This window comes from Echeneis naucrates, chromosome 23 (genome assembly GCF_900963305.1).
Source record: "Echeneis naucrates chromosome 23, fEcheNa1.1, whole genome shotgun sequence".
Lineage (NCBI taxonomy): Eukaryota > Metazoa > Chordata > Actinopteri > Carangiformes > Echeneidae > Echeneis > Echeneis naucrates.
This window is the reverse complement of record NC_042533.1, coordinates 15751696-15766226: the sequence shown is the minus strand read 5'-3', so window position 1 is coordinate 15766226 and position 14531 is coordinate 15751696. Positions and strand designations below refer to the sequence as shown.

Below are 14531 nucleotides of genomic sequence, written 5' to 3'. Positions count from 1 at the left end.
GATCAGCTTTCATCTGCAAATATACATAAAGACAATGCAGTCATTCCATTGATGTAGAAGGCATCAAGCAGCAGGGAAAGTTGCTGTGAAAGAGATCCTTAGCTGAGGGGCTGAAATGTGAAATTCAAAAATAATTCAGGGGGTTATACTGTATGTGTCAGTGCATGTGTGTGTGAGTGTGAGGGACACAGCAAGGGAATAAGATACTCATTTTCCAACAAATAAACACTATCTGTTTCTGCTTGGAAAAATCTGCAACATGAGCAGTTTGTTTTTACCCATGGAGTTTGACGGCCAACTGTAAACAGAGAGAAATAAATCACAGAGAGAAACATAAAACTGCACCAGCTGGACAAAAATATCCCCCAACCCCCATCCTCCTAAACACATACACACACTCTTACTTAGGAAAATGTAATTTCAATTACATGGATTCATATTTTGAAAGTTTGCCCTCAAAAAAAAAAAAAAAAAAAAAAAAGCTGCAGCATGACAAAGCGTGAATACCAACTACAAGAACATCACGTAGGTGCATCTGACTAGAATCAGCCAGTGTTTGCACCTGTTTATTATAATTCCCTGTCCGAGCCAAACTACTGTCTATCAATGTAGGAATAATAACAATTTAAAAAATGAAAGCAATCCAAGAATACAGTGTATTATCGTGTCTACAAAGAACAAATCAATCAGAAAAAGAAAATTTCTCCATCAAATGGCTTTGTTGGTTTTTGACAAAAGACAGAGGAAAAAAAAGAAAAGTGGAGAGGATGTGGGTGGAAGCCTATGTATGTGTGTGTGTGGTGAGGAGGGGGAATCTAAACATTTGAAACGATATTCCCCCACAACACATGGGGTGCTCTTTGTTGGCCGCCATCTTTTGTCTTTGAATTCAAAAGGCTGCTTTAAAGCAACAAATACTGTCAATTTGTCTGTGAGTGAATGGACAGCAGCAAAAGGCAGGCAGTCGAATAAAAAAATAACAAAAGAAGAAAAAAAACAAAGTTAGCAGGAAATTGTGAGGAGTGGGGAGTGTATATGCATGGGACTGAAAGTGAGGCCGGTTCCAGGGGTAGAAACAGCTGGACTTCATTCCGTCTGCCTGTCCCTTCATCCCTTTATTTCTCTCTGCTTCTGCAGTCCTTTTTTACTCTATATCTTTGCTCTTTTGTCAAGAACCTGCACCCCCCCACCACCACTGCCACCACCCATCACACACATCCCAGATCCCCGTCTGTCTGTCTGTCACCACAAAAATATACACCCTCCAACAAGGCAGTATGTGTGTGCACAAACATCCATAAAAGTAACACATGTAGCACACAGGTATGTGCTTGGTCCTGCATGGGCATGTTTATATATGAATGAATGCATCTCCGTGTGTTCCTATGCATAATACAGGATCTGTGTGTGCGTTTGTGTGTATACTCCAACAACGACCACAGGAAATCCCCCAGAGTTCATCCACCATTGTTCCGGGTGATGGGTGGTCTGCTCTTTGAAAATGATAATCCCTGTTCTGTCCAAAGCTCTGGCATGTACAGGGGGATTACTGCTCATTGTGTCTGCATGTGTGTGTATACATCTTATACGTGGTTGTGCACACGAATACAACAACAACAGGAAAAAAAATTCTGCCTGCCAAGACAAAGTTAATTCCTAAGTGTGTGTGCATAGATACCAAAACCTAGTAGCCAAAACGTCCTGCCAAATAACTTAATACCGAAGTGTGAGTGTGGGTGTATGTGTGCTTGTGGAAAATAGGGACCAAATATTTCTTGCCAACTCAAAATGATTAAAATAATACTAGTTTGTGTCAGTATGAGTTAATGCATGTGTGCAAGAGGGAACAGCAAGAACTTTCCATGAAATTAAAAGAAAAAGTCCATTATAAACTAGGACTCAAGAGTTTTTTTGTGTCACATTTTGGTGAAATAACAGTATCAGACCACACAGCTGTGGATAAGGTCACAACCAAACATTAACGAGTTTCAGGTAAATGCACAGAGAAACCAAATCATGCAAGATTTGATAGTGGGTCCAGGTGGGAGGGACTTGGGCTGTGGCTAAGGTTGGTGAATGCTTTGCTATAACATTACAAAGTTCCAAAAGTTCTAATGCATTTTTTGGGTTCAGTTTCTGAATATAGTTTGTGAATATTTCTCTGTGGACTGTGACATTCGATACTTTCACAGTGTTAATATAGAACCTAGACCTGTTTTATAAATCAAAGACCACATGAAGATCTACTTCTATACAAAATAGACCTGACAAGTGATGACACTTGATGCACTATAAAGAAAAAAGCATGCAGCTCTCAAGATTTTGAATATCACACACAGCAGCACAATGGGGGCGTGGCTATTGTTTGAGTTAGTTTTTTCTTAAAGGCCATATACTTATCATGTGACTGGCAGAGACCTGGAATGGATGTGCTTTGCCCAGTGCCTCAGGTTTTGAGGAGAAAATGGAGACTAATAAAATTGTTACCACACTGATCACTGTTAACATGCACATATATCAACCCGAATTTCAGACATGACACACAATAGACTCAGAAGTTACTTTGGTACAATGGTCTCATAATGGAGAATATCGATGGTCAAAGAATAGACAAATTATTGTAATACTGAACTTTGTGTCTGCGTGTGCATATGCCTGTGTGTATTTGTGTGTATACACCCAACAGCTTGTGTCTTTAGAACACAGTGCAGCTTTAGCCTTTATCTATGTGTGCACAAAGAGAAACACAATAATTCAAGGGGAAGCTTCAAAAGCAACAACACTGATGTTCAAAGACAGACAAGCTAAAGACTCAGCTCGGATCAGTCCTAATTCTTTTACAGCGTCTGTGTGCTGGAAAAGAGAGGATGGCTAGATGTGAGAGAAGAGAAGTAATATGCTACATGGGTGGGGGACGGGCATAAGGGATAGACGTGTAACAGGGTTGAGATGGATGATGAAGACTTCTGGCTTCCCACCTCAGCTTAAACTTAATACTCAGTCATTTCATTTAACTCACCACCCACACAATTTTGCATCTCACCATAAACACACACAGACACACAATCATGCAAGCAGACACAAAACAAAGACAACCTGCAATTATGAGGCAGCGTACATAAACACCACCTACTGAGCCACACATCCAGAACACACGTTATCTGCGTACACCAGCACCTGCTAACACTTCCCAATGTCCGCTCTGAGCGTAATGCATTATACACATGAGGGAAGGCGCACATACACACACAGACGCACCGACAAAGACAGATCAGCACATCATCAAGCAGCATCGTAGGTGGTCTCTCTCCTCTCTTTCTCCTACACTCCATCTCTGTCTCTTTCATTCTATCTGCTCCACTTCCACATTCATTGTAACAGGATAATGTTGCTGAAGATTAAGCTGCAACTTTCAGAAGCCGCAACATAGGCACCTGATGAGTGCCGATGAATTAAAGGACTGGCCTCCCGCCATCGATCCCATGTCTGTTTTTAAAAAAGGATTCCTGCTGATGCCACATTTAGCCATTGGTAAAATAAAGCCCTTGTGCATTGCACTACTTATATGTTCCTGGAAAAGCTACTTCATCATTACATGGTAATTCCATGTCCTCCCAACAGTCACCAAGTGCTTGAACGTTTTGTATTTTCTATAATAAGGTAATATCTAGACTTTATAAAATGAGATAATGTAGGTTAACATTTGGTACAGTACAAATCTGACTTCCCTTGGCTATTTATTTAAAATTAATTAGAGTTATTTGGCTATTGCCACATTATGTTAGCATTAACAGCAGTTAACTAAGCAGTTTTGGCAAGAGATCCAGTTAATCTAGGAGGCTCTAATACAGATGCTGCTGTACAGTGGTGCTGGAGGGAAATATACCCTCATATGTGAAATCTGCTCTACAAGTTGAGTTCTGCTTGCACCAGTTGACCTTACTTTTGACAATTTGGGGGTGGTAACCAAGGGAAGCCCTAGCCTTTTTATGATTGGTCACTTTCAACGTGGTCACACCCACACCGACCTATCTTGTATCTTGATTTATCACTATTTTTACAACTCTCCTGAAAAGTAGTTTCCGAAAATGACATATTGAAGACATATTTATGATTAATTAAAAACAAGCAGGAGACTTGCATACTAACCGAAACATGGACATTTCTTATACATATGCATACATCTGACGTCACAACCATTGTTCTGTCCACTGTGACAAAACATTTTTTCTGTTTATAAAAAAAATATATATATATGAAAAAATTTTATTTTTCTAAGGCCATTTTCCCATCCCACTGCATCTTTTTTCCCTCATACACACACAGGCACACACATAAGAGCAAGGAACCCAATCTTTCAAGTATGCAAATACAAGACACAAAAGCAGTGAAAGACAGATGGAAAATGGTTTGGTTAAATTTACATTCACTTGAAATTCTGTCGAGTTTCCCAATGTTAAAAACCATAAAGGAATGTCATACCTCCTCATTATGCTCTCCTCCAGCACTAGTCGCTGCTGTGTAAACATGAGAGAAAAGGGTGAAGGATACAAATGGAAGAGAGTAAGAATGAAGACAACATGAAGTTTGAAGAGGAAAGGACATGCAAGGACTGAAGGAGGCAAGAAAATGGATGAGGGAATATTGAAAGCTGAAGGAAAGAAGTGCAAAAGAAAATGGCAGAGGACATAAGAACAGGTCAGAAAAAGACAGCAGTCATTAAAGTTTAATGCACTCACAATCACCAAGCTAAAGCGAGCAAGCTGAGTGGAGAAGAGAGAAGCTAAGGAGGTGAAGAGGAGGTCCAAACCAGGAGTACAACACCTGAGAGGAGAGAAATCATGCACTCCCCATATACACAGATACAGAGGCAGATAGAAATTAGACACACGCTCTCTCCCCCTGGGCCAGGAAAAAAACACACTCACATTTAAAGTGCGTACACGGCAATCGCATCATGGCCGTCGCTTATCTATTATTCAGTACTTAAGGGGGAGAGAGTGAAGCAGGCACTAAATAAAGAGTTGTAGCGAAGATGCTAAAGGCTCTGGATCTCACAGCAGAGTTAAGAAAGAGCAGCCTGTGGCTGTGTTTTATCAGAGGGAGGCTGGGACCAAGATAATACTGCACAATGGAAATGACTGTTTCAGCAATCCATCCCCTTCTCAGGGAGTTTAAGTCATGATATTTTTTACATTACCAATGGATCTGAATCTTCCCTTTTTCTAAAAGTTTTTTGTTTGTCTGTTTGTTTTTTGTTGTTGTTGCGTTTTTTTATTTTCCCCAGAAATTGGTGGAGAACAAAAACAGAGTTCAAGGTAACAATTGACAATAGTGTTGCTTTTTTAACTGAATGTGTTCCACTAACTAAGCAATTTCATTGCTTTTAGCTTGTTTTGGCATTATTAGTTCCTCAAGAGGACAACAAAGAGTGAGATATTTTACAGTGTTGAAATAAAATTTCCTTTATATTCAAACAACACTGTTTCTCCTTGTCTGACATGTAACTTTTCAGAGGACAAAAGGCATTCAAAGTTCATGTTAATGTTTAGTAAACTCATTGATTTTTTTGTTAGGGGTTCGATGATGAAAACATTCCATTCAGTCTAAAGATAATAGGCCATGTTTTAAGGCTCAGTTCATAGAGAAATGCTCACAGCCTCCATTCAGATACCTAATGTCCTAAAACCAGCCACTAGGACTGGACTGGAAATCTATGATGTCACAACAAAGTAATCATCTTCAAGCCTCACCCATCAGGACCCACCATTCAACCTTGCAGGATTTGATTTAATGGTTTACTTATGAATTTTGATTTGTTTGTTTGTTTTATTTTTATATCACTAGGAAAACAGCTTACCACAAGAGAGAGATTCTCCTCTGACCTGTTGTTCCTGGTGCTCCAGTGAGAAGCCTGAGAGAGGATATATAGAGCTATACTAAGATTGTTTTTGGTTTTCAAAACCAAAAGTGGAAAATATGGGAAGACAATATGTGCAGCATGGCAGCATAGTGCCTCAATACAAGAAGGTTGTGAGTTCGGTTTCCAGACCTGGGGCCTTTCTGTGCAGAGTTTCCTGTTTTCCGCGTGCTTACATGGGTTTCCTCCCACTGTCCAAAGACATATATGTTTAGATAAATTTCCCATAGGTGTGAGAGTCTCTGTCTGTGTCTATGTGTTGGCCCTGAGATGGAAAGGTCCTCGCCCAATGTGAGCTGGGATTGGCTCCAGCATTCCTGGACCGTTTTCAACCCAGAAACGGATAAGCGGTAGAAGATGAACGATTCTATGTGTGTGTGCGTGCTGTCAATGAAGTGCCGTTTGAGAAAAGGAAAGAGCAAGAGAACAAAGCTTTAAAACTACTCCTCACTTGACCCGAGTTAACTCTCAAGCTCAATGATATCTATATTTAAACACAGCATTCACTGGAGTGTATTCCCGCTCTGCTCTGCTAGCTCACGCCATCACAAGGCATGAATGGAGATGCCACTCAAGTCAACACCAAGGGCAGCACACACAAACAAATGTGCAAACACTCTCAGTTTATGAAAGCTAGGTGAATGCCTGTTGAGTATGCGTGCTTGCAGGCATGAGTATGTGCTGAAGGCCTGATCAAAGGGGCCATTATTGGAGACAATTGGGCTGAAGCGCTGGTGCTTGTGAGCTTCAGGTTTGCTTCTTGCCCTCACTTGCCTCCCATCCCTCTCTCCTCTCTGAGTCTCTCACTCCCTTGTCTCCTCCCTCACCTGTACAACACAATCAGCCTCCAGTTTACAGTCCAGACCTCTGCAGTCACCCTTTAGCACCTCAAACTGCATCTTAAACACAAACACTCAGCTGATGCCACATCAGACAAAGACTTTTATTTATGGCCATGGTTGTAAATGCATTTTGAGATCCAATCAATCAAACAACATTCTGAGTGGACCTCTTCTGGTGGGCTCAAACAAATGGTAAATAGCTACATCACTCCTGTACCTCTCCCTGATCACGACACTGAAAGAAAATCATCCCACAAAAATGTTGCATAACATACTGTAACCAGACTGCCTATAAATTTTCCACTGGCTGATTTTCTAAACTTATGTCAATAGCACAAGAAGAGTCAACTTGCAGCTCAAAAAGTGAGGGGGAACCAAGATAGGACCAAAATTACACAAATGCACACACTTCCCTAATGCAATGACTGGCAAGTGGACCTGCAGTTATCACCATGACAACAGAGGACAAAAGTTTGGTATCCCTCTCCAGGGCAGCAGTGTAGTGAGTTTACCCAGGTAAAGCAGCTTTGCTCTGGGCCCTCCGTCTCCTCTCTTCCTCTCCTTTCCTCTCCCCCTAGAGTTCACCATCGTTGACAAAGCCTTGAGTGGCAGCAGACTGACTTCCTGCTAAAAATAGGAGCTGAGAAGTGAATTATAGAGCTGCCACCAAGCGACAGAGAGGACTGACTTGGAGGAGATGCGGGAAAATATAAACTAAACGAAAAAGGAGATGGTCCACTAAAATGAATTTGAAGGAGGGATAGGAAAGTCATAGAAAAGAGAAAGAGAGTAAAAATTAATGAGGAAATACAGTGAAGACTGAGGAGAGGATGTACGAGCAGAAAGTTTGGGAGCAGGTGGTCTCACATGACCAAGGCTCAGTTTGTACAGGGATTCAGAAGAAATGAATTCACTAAACCTGTTCTTTGCAAATTTACTGTGCACACAAACAGTAGGAGATACATTCAACTACAGATGAAAAGATGCATGTGTGTATGAGAGGGAGAGATGGAGACAGGAGGCAGGAGGGTATGAAAGTGAAAGAAAGAATAGGAATAGCCAGATTATAAATATTTATATGAGCAGGCGAGAGGGTGATGGCAGAGGAAGGAGAAAGTAACGAAGGAGGAGAGGCTGACTTCAGAGGCAGCATCAGGCGCGGTTGGCTTGGTTTATCTTTTCTTTATCGTCTCTCCTGTTGACTCTCTTGCCACTGGAGTGCGGGCTTGCAGATTTACAGCCTGTACTTCTGCACAGTGTGTGCATGAGGGAGTGTGAATGCGAGAGAGTGTGAGAAGGGAAAAGACAACTACTCCCCTTATCTCTCCATTCCCCATTCCTCTCCCTCAGAGAAAGAGATGAACACACAAAGTCCTGTATACTCATGAACAGACGTGTGCTGTTCCCAAGGAGGTTTATGCTGGTGTTGATGATGGCGCCGGCAACAATGACAATGATGGTGATAATAACAGTACTGCAAAATCTGTTTCACTTATTCAACAGTTTTTTGCTGTCACTCGGTCACTGAATTCCAGTTTCCTGCAAATATCACATGCTGATGATAAGACATTCACTACACTGGTTACCTGCACCGTGATAAGATGCTTCCAGTGGAGGCTGCTGAAGCAAAAAGTCACAGAGGAGGACAGTTCAGGCGTTGTACTTCACCTTGACACCTTGTCACCTGAGACTGCTATCATCAACATGATACTAAGCTCAGCTCATTCTCTAAACCTGGATCCAGTGGTCTACCTCAGGATGGGGTAGAAGAGGGGTAGCTTGACTGCATAAATAGAGGCTCTGCAGAGATGATATGATGCAGTCATGTAAACATACAGCAGGGTCATGAAGCAATGTGATGTTTATAAGGAGGTGAGCATTGTATACAGATTGAAGAAAAGCCCAGCCTTACTATGGTGTTCCAAATAAAGGGATGACTGTGTAATTGTTAAACATTAATTCATATTGTATACTTACCACTGTTGATATATTTAACTACCGAAAATATATCAACAGTGGTTTATTGTTTATTGTTAACTCTTTACACTTTTATGTTTAGAGCTAACATTTCTGTTTTTATGTTTACACAATTATTATTTACATTAACAAGTTTATCTTTAAATATTTCAATATCTTGAAAACAACTACATTAAGCTCCCAAATCCATGTCTCCAGTTTTCCTCTCATTTACATGAGTATTAGCCTGTCTTAGTTCTGATTGGCTGGCTGACCAGCATCCGATTTTGGAGACAAGTGACACCATATTTTGTAACCTCACATTATAGCTGTTTACAGATGGAGAATCTAAGTAGCATCAGTGTGCTGTACGTAATAAAGTGATCACTGAGTGTGTATTTGTGCTTAGGAATGAATAAGCAACCACACAAACTGTACTTATTAGTTACTAGTTGCATTAATCACTCTCCCACACTAGCTCATCTGTCACTTATCCGTTTCCAGGTTGCGCGGGGTGCTGGAACCAATACCAGCTCATATTGGGCGACAGTTCATCACAGGTCCAACACACAAATGGGAAATTTAGAGTCACCAGAGAGTACCCAGAGGATATCCACTCAAGCAAACATGCAAACTCCACCCAAAAAGGCCCCAAGCCCAGGAATCAAACCCACGACCAACTTGCTGTGAGGCAACAGTGCTAAACACTATGCTGCCATGCTGCCCCTGCATTAATCAATGTTGGAGCAGCCCTGTGCTCTACCTGCAGACAGACCATAGCGCAGCTAAAGCCATTTAACTTATAATGATTAAAATATAGCTTTAAAGTAATAATGATAAAGATTTTAGTCCTCTGTGATTTTTGGAACTATACATTTTTTCGCAGTATGAATGGAAAAGTGCAACCTTTCTGTGTGTTTACACAGCCAAACAATCCACAGCCTGCAAAGAATCATCTCTTCAGAATCCAGGGACTCTGAAAAGGATAAAAATTAAACTGAGTCTTGGTTCAATGTACCCCGCACATCCAGGCCAGGCATACAATATTTTCATGTGAATATACAGGGAGAAAGGCAGCCTCAGTGAAAGAACTGTGCCATTAAAAATGGGCTCAGATTGCCTGTCCTGGCTTGAGGAAGGGTGTGCAATCAAAATTCAAGTAAACAGTTTATTACAATAAAAAGGAAAAACATCGATCCACTAGTTATTACACAACTATGAATATAATATATATAAAAATATGTAAGGTGAATTCTACCAGACAGATATGCCCCAAAGACAATCCAGCAGCCAATAGCACAGTGTGCGATACTAGCAGGCAGAGTGTACATGGAATATTTGCGTGTGATGGAAGTCCTCAGATCAAAATGGGATACACCTCCAAAGTATATGAGAATGATGGAGATCCTGTGGGACTTGTAGACACAGATGCAAGCTAGTGATGGCTAACTTGCCAACATCTTAGTGGTGGACAAACAGCAGAAGAAGGCACAGATGGTAGATGTAGCAACACCAGCAAATAACAACATGGGGAAAAAGGAATGGAAGAAGCTCAAAAGATACCACGAGGAACAGAGAAAAGCTCAAAAATAGGAGGGGGAAAGTGAAGGCATCATTCCTCTGGCAATGAGAACACTTTGACTCCCAAACTTTGGAGAGTGTCTCAAGATTCCAGGAGCAACATCTGAGATTTCTGTCCAAGAATCAGCCAAGATTCTGAGCAGAGCCATCAAGCTCATTGACCCCACTTTACGAATAGATGTATTCAATCAAATTAATTTGAAAAGATATAATATGGGACATAAACAATAAGATGTAATGTCATTATCTGTATAATTATAACTATTTGTGTTTTTAAGCATTCCATTAGTAATAACAGCTGTGATAGGTAATAACAGAGCTTTTGAACAATTATAATTTGTAGCTTCATTTTACTAAATGAAATAACGAATAATAATAAAAATAAATAAAAAATAAATGGAGCTCAACTTTCAACTCCAGCAGTGTCAGTTGACATTGATGGGTTGAGCTTGGCCGTTTTTATAGCCTGGATGTCTGAGGTTTATTCACAACAATAAGAAAGAACAATAAATCTATTAATTAGTTATTTTTATCATGCATTAAAGCTGTTAAAAATAGCGCTGTGTTATTGTTAATCAAAAACAGAAGTCTTAGAGAGAGACACTAACTCAATTATAAGTTTAGAAAAGGAATGCTAGGTGGTCTAGCTCAGTGGTTCTCACATTTTTTTTGTCCTCATCACATCTTGCAAGTTTTTATGAAGAAGTTATGTCATCGTTTGTGCACTACTGGTCTATTAGTATTATAAATGTGAAACATGGGATGAACAGGATTCTATGATGTGGTTTATTTTGTTATGTAAACCACACCACTTCTATCAAAACCATACAATGGATACTGTATGTGCACCTCAAGACAAAAAAGCAACAAAATGTGCTTTTTTATTCAACCGATTGAAAAGAAGGTTGATTGTCTTTTACATTTGTCTAGTTATCTCTCTATTGCTTTAACTTATCCTATTTCATTTGTTTTTACTGTTGCTTTGATTTTGTTTCAGTAAACACCTTATATTTCTCACTTTACATGAAAAGTGCTGAGTAAATAAAGATTGATTTGATTTGATATAAGCAGATTTTGATAATTTTTTTTTTCCATTACTGCCATTTGTGTCACAAAACACAGAGTTCCTGTTTATTCCTACAGCACAGGAAGCCTTCAATTCAAATTCATTTTGGTTACCTATGAAAATTTGGAGAGATTAAATGATCCTAGCCATTCAGTCATCATTAATTCTCAAGGTTATCATTGTGTAGAGGTGAAAAACATTTGAAAAACTCGCCTTTTTTTCCTTTTGTGCGCTATAAAAAATTATATTCAGAAAATGCCTCCGAAAAAGCCACTCAGTATTCTTGAAGTCACCAAAAAGGATGAAAGAATCCCAATCTACACAGGAGGTAGGCCTGGTTCTAGACTACTTTGATTGGCGGGGGGCATTCGAAGATGTTGAACGGTTACTATACTGGCAGACTTGTGGGCTATAATACATCCAACTAACTAAAACTTAAGTCACAAAATCCAAAATGTATAAAACTATGCTAAATTTCATTTTGAACACTCCTTTTGAGCCTCATTGCCCATGTTTCGAGTAACAGCTGTACTCCGTCTCTCTCTGATTACTTATTTCACTTTTTGATCATCAGAGGAGGATAAACTTAATTGATTTGTTGGTTCTTATGTAGATAATTTTTTATAAAAGTGCTCTATCTACCTGAATCCAGTAGATTTTTCTAGTCTGCTTATCTATTGTCTATTTGCTCGTTGGAAGCGTTAGTTTTGAATTTCAAATTCAAATTCCATCAAATTTTCCACTATACACTTTACCAACTATCAAATATCTCAAGCTCCAGCCTTAAACTGGTGATAAACATGGACAATCCTATGTCATACACGGTTGCTCCCCCATTGCTATACCTAGAGCTGGGCCCAGTAGGAAGGGATGAAACTAATTTAACATACAGTATATGGCATGCTTTATAAAATGGTCACCAGTGAAGACACTGATGTGGTCCTTTACACTGACCATGGGGCATAACCTTGTTTCTACCTTGAAATCTTCAACTTGAAAACGTTCAGCTCTGCAACCATCTCATTGACCTGTCATTGACTTAAGATATATTAACAGATGACTCGGTCTCAGGTACAGAGAGCAGACCCCTAACCTGCTCTGAATCCAGAGCCTCAACTTTCAGAGATGCTGACCTAGCCAGTCGTTAAACTTCTTGACCTCTGAGGGCAGGCCCAACTCGGTGAAGTCGCCGGCGTGGATGAACACGTCTCCATATGGCATCTGGATGGTGTCTGTGCGGGAGTGAGTGTCTGAGATGCATACAAAGCGAGTGTAACCTGGTGGCTTGGGTGTGTCGTGAGGCATCGGGTCCACCCTGAGAGGAGTAAAAGAAGAGATGAAAAAGAATTGAGGGACAAAGGAAGGAAAAGGGGTCACTGCAACTCCTGCTGCACTTACACAACACTGAAGAAAGACATATAATGCTGCATGCAAAGTCTCTGTGGTAGGATGCTGAGAATGAAAAAAGTTTGAATTGGTATCCAGCATGAAAAAAAAAAAATTGTCCCCGCTGACTGAAACTCAGGAGGAAACAAGCGACACAGTGAGAAGCAAGCCACAATAAAAGGACAGCACTGAAAGAGACAGAAAGAGAAATGTGCAGAGATAGAAAAAAGAATAAAGTGCAGAGATAGAAAAAGAGCAGTGTCCTGTGGGATTTCTAGCAAGTGTACAGATCCACAGAATCTCCAGGGGAAAAGATGCGCTGGTGAATAACGGTGGCCCAGTTTAGCAAGCTCTCCTCCAGGTACGATAACAGCTCTGCCTCCTCCTCCTCAACTTCATCCCCCCACAAGAGACAGAAAAAGATATGGAGAAGTGGGAAAGCACACAGACATGCATGTAGGACAGTCTGAAAAAGTGTGAGTCACAAAGGTAATCAAATAAGAAGAGGGTTCCTGATGATCATCTTGTCTATGGTATATGAGGAAATATAGTGACACTTCATGGAGCCTCACAGAGGAACTCTCTGTCTAAACATCAAATACAGCCATGTAGCCATGGAAGAGAACTTTCATGGCTGTATGAAATTATCTCAAAGAAAGTCACAGCTAAGCTACAGTTTTGAGAAGTTCAAATGCATCAGTTTGAGAACTTCAAATGCATCAGTTTGAGAACTTCTTAATTAAAAAACAGTACTTTCATCCCAAAACACTGAATTCCCATAAGGCTCCGTGGACACCCCATTCGACGCTGTTCAACAAAAACTGAAAAAAAAAAAAAAAAAAAATGCAATTTAACATCATGAAGGTCTTTAAAGTGCACTAACTAACCATTTAGCCATATCCAAAATTCATGTACATATGCAGCTCTTACACACATGCAGAGTTGAAGGTGGCTTGCACCCATGTATTGAGGGTGCTTGAGCACCTTCAGCACTGCGATATGGCAGGTTGGTGTTTGAATGTTGATGAAAAGCTACAAGCAATGATTATAAGGTCCCTGCATTGTGAAGAGGCACAATGGAACATATATCATGGCATTTTTTTTTTTTTGTGACTGGTTATAATAAAAGCCACTCCTTTTTTATAAAATAGGACAGAGAAGGATAGTGTAGAGACAGGACGTGAGAACAACATGCAGGAAAGAGCTTGCCTAAGCGAGGAATCACGTCACATGCACCCCTAACATCCTATTGGCCATATGCTTGACCCATATGGGTACACTAAACTTTTGTAAAGGACACTAACAAAATCAAAGGAGATAAGATCAACTCATTATGCCACTTCAATGAATGTCACTCTTGTTTACTCACATATGGACGTGTGGTGGCTGAAAGCGTCCCTGGTTAATGTTGTAGAAGGTAAAAGCCTGAGTGGGGTTCGTGCTGTACTCATCCACCTCCACCGTTGTCCTGCTGCCCCGCTGGGCATGTGACTGAGCCTGTGACTGCTGCCGCCTTGCGGCCATAATCTCTGACAAAGTGAAGGCCATGACACTGGGGTCCGAAGCAGGGTGGGAGAAGGAGACCAAGAAATCAAAGGAGGTCAGATGACGTTGTTCTTGCTTTTGGGCAATGAGTGGATAACAGCGGTCTGAAGATGTGGCGTTTTGACAGTCTCAAACCCTCACAGATGTCATAGTCTCAGCAAGCTGAGGTGAGAGTGTCACCTCTTCTTTTGTCCTCAACGTCTTCACAATTCCTATGCACCTGATAAACAGAACA

The 14531-nt window shown here is 40.5% G+C and overlaps 1 protein-coding gene across 1 annotated transcript in view; it reads right to left on the bottom strand.

The window, feature by feature from the left end:
• Positions 1-14299, bottom strand: part of mpped1 (metallophosphoesterase domain containing 1) — a 69291-nt gene extending 54992 nt beyond the window's left edge. The window contains exons 1-2 of the mRNA XM_029495470.1: positions 14121-14299; positions 12499-12680 (exon numbers count right to left, since the gene is read on the bottom strand). Coding sequence (XP_029351330.1) covers positions 12499-12680; positions 14121-14299 — 361 coding nt within the window. The remainder of the gene's footprint in view (positions 1-12498; positions 12681-14120) is intronic.
• Positions 14300-14531: the final 232 nt, after the last annotated feature.